Source organism: Nanorana parkeri, unplaced genomic scaffold, assembly GCF_000935625.1.
Source record: "Nanorana parkeri isolate BGI_ZX_2015 unplaced genomic scaffold, ASM93562v1 scaffold175, whole genome shotgun sequence".
NCBI lineage: Eukaryota > Metazoa > Chordata > Amphibia > Anura > Dicroglossidae > Nanorana > Nanorana parkeri.
Genome location: NW_017306443.1, coordinates 19,050 through 28,032, shown reverse-complemented (window position 1 = coordinate 28,032; position 8,983 = coordinate 19,050). Strand labels below are relative to the sequence as shown.

Genomic DNA, 8,983 nt, shown 5'->3' with positions numbered 1-8,983 from the left:
GCCCGGTTGCCACAGCCCCCCCCCCCCCCCCTTCAAACGACAAATCAGCTGGCAAGGCTCCCCCCACCAGTGACCATTCCCTGACAGGCACCACCCCCAGAACGACAACCTCAGACAGCGAATACCTTAGGGACAGTCTTGGCAAAGGGGATCATTTGCCATAAACAACCATAATTTTTCTGACCATATTTCATAATTACGTATACATATGTCATCAAGTGAGATTTCTGTAGTCCATTCACATCTCCCCATGTGTTTTCTCATGAACAGAACCATACTTGTTGATCCTTCCAGAGATCCATTGAGCTCCTAACTTACTGTAATGAGCTGCCTCTCCTGCACTGAAATCGGAATGACAGTGTTGTCAACCCTGATGGAAAGTATGACCATACCAGAAAGTATTGACGCCACTGGATCAGCATAACAGTTAAACAGCTAGGCATTTTCAGAAAGAGAGATCAGCAAAGGCAGCCTCCATGTGAGCCGTTTGAAAAAGCAAATTGTTCCTCGGGCTCAATGTGAAAAACAGGAGATGAACAAAGTAACCCCATGCATAAATTAAAAGACCTCGCAGGCATAGCCCATTGTAGAGGGACTGATTCAGCCCATTCCTTCATACTTATTTATTAATACACGTACTAAGTAATTAATTATTTACATATTACATTTTACCTTTGCCTAAAATAGTGAAAACTAACCCGATTGTTTCCAGTTTGGTCCTTGTAGTAAACCCAGTTCAATGAATCCTCCACTCTGTACTGCACACTGTACTTGGTCATCCATTCATCTGTATCACATCTTCCCTGTGTCAAAATCCCCGAGATAACTTTTATGTCCTTTAGATCAATCTGTAGCCACTGACTATTGTCCTGGAATTTGGATAGCCATGCACACCTGACAGGATGACAAGAACATGGTTTTCAATAACAAATATAATGTAGATGAAGCAGCATTTTAAAGAAGTGAACCCGTTTTACCGTTTATGTTTTATATGCCATATGTGCAAGGAACACGTGTATGCAGGGAGCCTTGATTAAACTTAGATTCTGCTTGGCCAACCAATCCACTCAGTGAACTGCTAACAAGGTCTTTTTGAATCCTTACCAGTCCGGTTCCTCTTTGCAGAATATACAGTGGGTCCTCTCTAACCACACCTGAAGAAAGCCAACCACTTCTCATCCTTGTCCCTTAATCAATGAGTTAATGGACAAGCATGTATTACACGGATCATACATATCCTTGCCAACCTAGCACATTTTAATGATTCACTCATTGTTAGAATTTACCTTTCATAAAGGGCCATTTTATTAAAAGAGCAGGAAAGACATTTCACCTAGGCCTACCAGTACAGAGGTCTCAGGAGACTCTCAATTAGTGTGCTGCAGGTAGAAGGAAGCATTAGACTGCAACATTGTGACAGTGCCATGTTGTTTGGGCCTGGCAGGGGAATGCTAATTAGGGATGGGCTGCATGTTCGAGTCGCACATAGGTTCGACTCGAACATAGCCTGTTCTAGCGTTCGCCGAACATTACGGGAACATCCCACAATGCACTGCGCCGTCCGAAACGGTAATTGTCTACAGTATTGCACCTGACCGTACTTTTTCCATGTTCGAAAGTTCGAATTAGAACTGAACACGGGGGTGTTCGGCTCATCCCTAATGCTAATCACCAGGCAATCAAAATGCTGTCTGCCCACATATGAGCAGACATAAGGCTGCATCCGGCGCCTGTGTCAGACATTTGTGAACACAGCCAAGAGCAACACAGGCACCAGGATGTACATGGCTGTGTCATCTCTGACCCATCATCTCCGTGCATGAAGATGGCTCTAGCAGATGAAGGAGTAGTCAGGGGAGGTAATGTGAGAGTTACACATTACTAAGCATGTGTGTATGTAACATACGTAATTATTTACAGCGAACAGTAACCGGGATTACAATCCATGTTAGAAAAATTCAAGCAAAAGTGAATGCCTAGTGCAGTGACTTACAATTTTGAGCGTTCAGGGCTTTGTATTTTTGGAAAGCGGTTACCATTTGGACTCTGGCCAAATATTTTGATTTTCCCTCACCTCCTGTCCCGTGTCTCCAGCAGGTAATAAATGAATGTGGTACCTGCACTGTGCAGTTCTTAAGGTAAGCTACCCACCCAAAGTGTAAATAACACTTCATTATACAAATCACACCTATCAAATCCACCAAATAATTATTTGTATAATTGTGTGGATAAAAATATATGCAATGCATGCGAAAATACAACCAAATATTCGTCTCTCTCGCATTCTGCATTATCAAACTCAATTGTAAATGGACCACGGACAGAAATCAGTAAACATTGTTTTAGATAATATATATTTCATTGATTACAGAACATGCTGTTGAAGGGACTCACCCGAATCCTTGGCCATTGAGTCGAGCTTTGTTTGCGGTCCAGGAAGAATACCAGCCTGTATACTGGTCTTGGTTGGAGGAACTTATCTGATCTGAAGTAACAGCACCTGACTCAAACCCCAGAGGCTTATGATATGGACATTCTGGAAAATATGTTATATATTAAACGACATTATTTGTATTTAGTAGGAACATTTCCAGATTGAATGGAGTTCATTCAACACTAATTTATAAATAGTGGGATTGTGACCCTTTCCTCTGAAGAACAGTTAAAGTGATATTAGGCCCCATTCACACCTAAGTCCTGTTGTGGGACTGAAATAGATAGTACCAGACCACATCAGATTTCAGACTCCAAAAACAGTTTAATGTTTATGTTGATCAAACAGTCAACGCATTTTGGGGACAGACACAACCCCCTTGCTCAGGGCTTACAATTATGGAAATGTAGGATTTCCATCATGTAGGTTTTTTTGAGCAATAACTAAAAAAATGGATCTTATTATGAGATATAGGTCATTCCCCAAATTGATACATTGCAGGCGGCAGTCCTGTTTTGGGCAGACAATGCACAGCTTTTTTGCGAAATGAATGGTGTCAGTCCTGTCCGGTGTTTTTTTGCTAAACTTCTGAAGCACACCTACTGTTAGATATCCACAATATAAAGGTTAATTATTCTGTATTTCAACATAAGAACTAGGAGGGCTCAATGAGATAACATAGGGAGTGTGCAGAGGACACAGGACAGCTCTGGATTTCTGACAAAATCGATAGGTTTTTTTACACTTATATAAAACAGATATAACAAAATGTTTTCAATCGTATCGTTTAAATCGTACTTTGTTATAGTGTTGACACTTTCCTATTGGTCAGTGAGGCAGACTATTGTATTGATGGATCAGTGGGAATTTTAGGGGGTCTACACGCAAGAGTTAGAGTTGTTGCTCCCAATTTCCCAATGGTGATACACAGAGCTAGCTTATCAGTCAGGAGCCTATAGGCACAGAGATTTGCCTATTGTTTAATTATATAATATACTGTATTCAGAGGCAGGCATGATGGAAGTGCCGATGTGGTGACGGCATGCTTAATCTGCACTGAATGTTCATTCCTGGGAGCAGATAAGTTAACAGAGAACAGAGCAAGAACTATGTTGCTGACATAATAAAATCATTCATCTCATGCAGGTCACCTTCCACCCTCTTTTGTCATTCCCCATATCACCTCTTCACATAATTAATGCATAGCCTGTTTTCATATGTATCTGCATAAAAGTAGGTCTAACCAATGCAGTCCTGGTGCTAAGTGTCCCTTTCAAAACTGGGGCTGTGTACTCCCTCTTCTATGCCCTCTTCAGTCCTAGTGATTTGTGTCCCTCTCAGTTCTGGTACTACTTGTCTTCTTTTTTACTGGTGCTGTGTGTTCCCTTTGGTCCTAGTGTTGCATGTTTCTTTCAGTCCTCATGTTGTGTTCCCCCTTCAGTCCTGTTGCTGCATAACATCTTCAGTTCCAGTGCTGCATATCCCCTTCATTCCTAGTGTGGTGTGTCTCCTTCATTCTTAGTGCTGCAAGTACCCTTAATTCCTAGTGCGTTGTGTCCTCTTGAGTGATATAGCTTTGTATCCCCTTTAGTTCTGATGCTGCAAATCTGCTTCAGTCCTAATGCTTAGTCTCTCCTTTAGGCCTAGTGATGTGTATCCCCTTCAGTTCTAGTGATGTGTATCCCCTTCAGTTCTAGTGCTGTGTATCCCCTTCAGTTCTACAGTAGTGCTGTGTGTCCTTTTTTTCCTAGTGTGGCATGTCCCATTCATTCTTAGTGCTGTGAATCCCCTTCAGTTCTACAGTAGTGCTGCATGTCCCTTTCTTCCCTAGTTTGGCGTGTCCCATTCATCCTTAGTGCTGTGTGTCCCCTTTATCCCTAGTGCTACGTGTCCCCTTCATTCCTAGTGTGGTGTGACCCCTTCTTTCCAAGAGCTGTGTGTCTCATTAATTCTTAGTGCCGTGTGTCCCCTTCTTTCCTAGTGCTCTATGTCCCCTTCATTCCTAGCGCTGAGTGTTACCTACAGTCCTAGTCCTGTGTATGCGCTTTAGCTTAGGTGCTGTGTCCCCTTCACCCATTGGATGAATATCAAGTTATTGCACTCACCCGGCATGCAGTCCAGTCCAGTTATTCTAGAAGATGGCACTGATCCACTTCCTCCCTGGCAGTCACACTTGCAGGCCTTATTAAGCCACTGTGAAAACCAAACATTGGAGCAGTGTTCATGATGCTAGTGACAGTATTTCTTATACTAATGTGGAGCTTGAAAGGAGCTTAACTGTACATAAGATTTTCCTTGTTTATAATTGAGGTAAAGCGGATTTCCTTTCCTAAACTGTACCTACAGACATGACATATTTGTAAGTACATGTAACAAAATACATGATGATGAAGTGCTTAACTTTGACCTTTGCAAAGACAATGCAGGAACTCCATAAAGCCTCAACACCACTTTTCTGGTAGTATGGACCTTTAGAAAAGTCCTGATGCCAGTTTCGGTAGCTTTATCAGCACTTGCGACAGATTCAGGTAGTTCCTAATACCTCCACGATAAGAATATGTTGCTATGGCTACAAGAGGTTACAAAACAATTCCTGTCAGTCTTTTATTTTAGAAAATAATACACTCTAATGTGAAGTTCTAGATTAAAGATTGTCTGTTTTCTTCCAGTGAAACCACGGCCTAGTAAAAGCTGCTTACATACTGTGCATGGAGTCAGCACAATATGTATGGCTTTTGTCAATAAAAATAATACACTGTTATTTTTTTATGATAAAAATACCTCCCAGTTAAATTGCAGCCCAATAATATTGAAAATTATCATACTTACCGTAATTTTCATTTCCTGGCGTATCCTCATACCAGCATACTACGGGTCAGCTCCGCCCCTCTGGCCCCCTTAGGACCACCTCCAACCAAATAAAAAAAGAGAGCGTGAGAGATACCCACTGTTCCTTAACAAGCCGCGGAAGGACACCAGGGTGGGAACACATGCTGACATGAGGATACGCCAGGAAATTGAAATTACGGTAAGTATGATAACAATTTTCAATATTCCTGGCTCACCTCATGTCAGCATACTAAGTTTAATCAGAAAGAGTGGGAAGTAAAAAATACGAAAAATTCACAATCAGCCCAAACGATACAATGCAGGTAAAAAAAAAAATTCTCTAATAACAATAAGAATTTAATGAGCCAATGCTTCTTTCACTACAAAGAAACCAAATCGGGCCATCCACCCGCAAAATCCACCTTACAGTGCTTCACAAAAGTGTTGGAAAAGCTCCAGCTGGCTGTTTTACAGATGTCTTCCACCGAAACTTTAGCATATGAAGCCCATGAAGCCAAAACACTACTTGTTGAGTGAGCCTGTATGGAAGCCAGAAGACCCTGTGTAGTGTAGGCCATCTTGATCAGTGTCTAAATCAATGAGGAGATAATCCTAGGCGTGGTCGGGAATGCTTTTTTCTTACCGCCAGGCAAGAGAAAAAGTCTCTCTGTCTTCTGAAAACTCTGAGTCCTTACAATATATAAGGCAAAGAGTTTCACCAGATCTAGAGAGGAAAAAGACTCTCCTGAGGAAGATACATTGGTAAAGGCTGGCAGAATTGTCTCACAGTCTGACTGGAATCCTGAGGCTACTTTGGAACAGAACCCTTGGAAGGCCAAAGGATTACGTTATTCCGTAGAATTATACAAAAAGGTTCCTTAGAAGAAAAAGCACAGAGCTCCGAGACCCGCCTGGCAGAGGCAATAGTGTGTCAGAAAAACTAATTTAACTGTTAAATGCCACAAAGAACATTCCTGTGATGGTTCAAATGGGGCCTTCATCAGAGCTCTTAACACTATATCCAAATCCAACATGGAAAAAAAGACTTCAACAGGGGACGCAGTGTAAAAGCTTCTCTCAGAAACTGCTTAACTAGAGGGCCTTCATCTAACTTCGGAGAAACAAGTGAGAGCCGAGATTTGTACTCTCAGTGAATTATATGCCAGACCTTCATCTAGAGCAGATTGAAGGAAATCCAACACATTTCTTATCCTTAGCAAAGAATAAGAACCTACTCCAAATTCTCGTATAATTTCCGTACGTAGATGTTTTCCTGGAATTCATTAAAGTATTGATGACCTAGACAATCCTTGACTCTTTAATCTGTTTAATTCAGTAACCAGGCCGCTAGACTCAGGCACTTGGGATCCGGGTGAAGACAGAGCCCCTGGTGAAGCAGATCTTTCTTGATTGGCAAAAAGCATGGTAGAGCCGAGGCCATGGATGTCAAAAGAGGGCACCAAGGTCTCTTCGGTTAATATGGCAACACTATTATGATTTGAACTGACTCCGCCTGCACTTTCTGAAGAACTCTCAGAGCTAAGGGAAAGATGTAATTCAGTGGACAATTCCACCTCACTGCAAAGAAATCCATTGCTAGAGCTTGCGGGAATCTGTACCTTGATAGAAATAGCAGAAGTTTGGCATTCTCTGAAGTTGCCTATGACGTCGATGTTCGGAGTGCCCCATTTCACTAAGATTGGCCGCAAGTATTTGTTGTTGAGACTCCATTCTGTGTTGTCCAAGAACGTTTGACTTAGGCGATCTGCTACTGTGTTCTGCACCCCCGGCAGGTAAGAAGCCGTAAGAGCCTTGAGATGTAATTCCGCCAATAAAAATATTTCTGCTACAACTTTCAGAAGCGATAGGCTTCAAGTTCCTCCTTGTCTTATTATGTAGGAAACCACCGTCCTGTTGTCTAACAGACGTTTATTCTGCTTCAAACAGCCTGCACTAAGGTGCCCGGTTTCAAGGAGGTTTACTGCCAACAGCCGGACCATCCATCCCAGGAGAGGCTGAACCTAGGTGGGGGAGCTGTAGGGAGGTTCTCCAGAGAAGTAGAACAAAAGGTGGCCTGGAGCGAGGATGAAAAAACAGTGGGTGTCTCTCTCGCTCTCTCTTTTATTTGGTTGGAGGTGGTCCTATGAGGGTCAGAGGGGTGGAGCTGACCCGTAGTATGCTGACATGAGGTGAGCCTGGAATGCCTGGAACCTCCCAGTTAAATTGCAGCCTAATAAAAATGTTTATGTAGTGTGAATAAACTGCATACTATTTCTAGCTATTAGTGAAATATTAAACTATGATCTATAGTTCTTGATAAAACCTTCCTGGCCTATGCTTCTTAAATTATGGCCTGCTAAAGCTGCTTACATTGTGTTCATCAAGTCTGTACAATGTTTGTGGCTATTGTTTGAGAAAAAATACACGATCATTTTTATTTCTTGATAAAACTCGCCTCATCTCTCCCTATGAAATTATGGTCTAATAAAGTTGTTTACATACTGTTCATCAACTGTACAATATTTCTGGCTATTTTATTTGATTTTTTTTATATCATACTGGATAACAACTTGGTTTCAATAAGAAAAAATATATTAATTGATCTGCTTTAAAATTCTGTTATATGTGTTATTATTTCCTGTTCTCTTTCACTGGGTTCCTTGAGTGAGATTTCATCATCATCTCTCCAAGGCCAGTGCCTGAGTTGGCAGCCTTACCTTGCAAGGAACCTATTGTGTAAATGTTGCACAGGTGCTGCTTAGGCCTAGGACTTTTAGGGGTGTACCCAGGTTCAATTGCTGACCCTGCCTGTGTTTTCCTCAAGCAGGCAGGGCTTTTCAAAATAGGTGGAGGTGGTTTTCTGCACACCACCGTTACTCAGAGTGGTTGATACAGCCACCATGAGCAAATTCTGGAAAGAGATTTTTTGGCTTGCTGCCTCAGGGTGGACACTTTATAAGCAAAGCTCAGGTTGGTTACAGCCTAACAGCAAACAACAATAAATATAGCTAGCTTAAAGCAGGGTCCCTACACAGGCAAAACTGAAATCTGCTTTGTGTAAACAGTAGCAAAACCAGGGAGGAAAATCCAATTTACCATTGAATTTCACCACCAAGATTGACCATCAAAGAAATTGTTCTAAGGTCACAAATTACCCACACTCGGATGGTAGTGGCAGGTATACTACTCCACCAATAGGCACCTTTCATAGCCTCCCTAAACAAAGCTCATCAGTTTGACATGGCTAATCTTCATGCTTGTTGCTAAGCAGAGAGGTGAATGAAAAGATAGTTGTTGCTTTTAACACCACTTATCTCAGTGAGGAATAAGAGAAGATCAGTCTACCACAAGGTAACCACAGAAAATACAACTGGCCACTGATGTGCCAGATCGAGCAATTGTCATCTTTCTCCAAGTGGAGCAGAATGGCACCGTTATACTATAGTTCAATCACTTTGCAGCGTATTGCAAACTGTTGAGTGAAAACAAGTCCTCCATTTCTTCTTTATCTTCTGATGCAGAACCAATAATGGTTCTTGAAGCTGGGTGAATATTTTAAGTCAGTCTCTACCTTTTAGTTGCTATCGTGTACTGCTGACCAAAAGCAGGTGTTTTTAAGGCTGACAGTCTTCATTTTTAAAAGAGCTAGAGGGGTGGTGGTACTATTATTTAGTGTGGGACATATACAACTGGTAGTACTCACCCTCACTGTAGGGGAAA

General features: G+C 41.8%; 1 protein-coding gene across 1 annotated transcript in view; it reads right to left on the bottom strand.

Moving 5' to 3' along the window:
* Positions 1-8,983, bottom strand: part of RS1 (retinoschisin 1) — an 18,532-nt gene that overhangs the window by 640 nt on the left and 8,909 nt on the right. The window contains exons 4-6 of the mRNA XM_018554838.1: positions 4,540-4,627; positions 2,395-2,536; positions 699-894 (exon numbers count right to left, since the gene is read on the bottom strand). Coding sequence (XP_018410340.1) covers positions 699-894; positions 2,395-2,536; positions 4,540-4,627 — 426 coding nt within the window. The remainder of the gene's footprint in view (positions 1-698; positions 895-2,394; positions 2,537-4,539; positions 4,628-8,983) is intronic.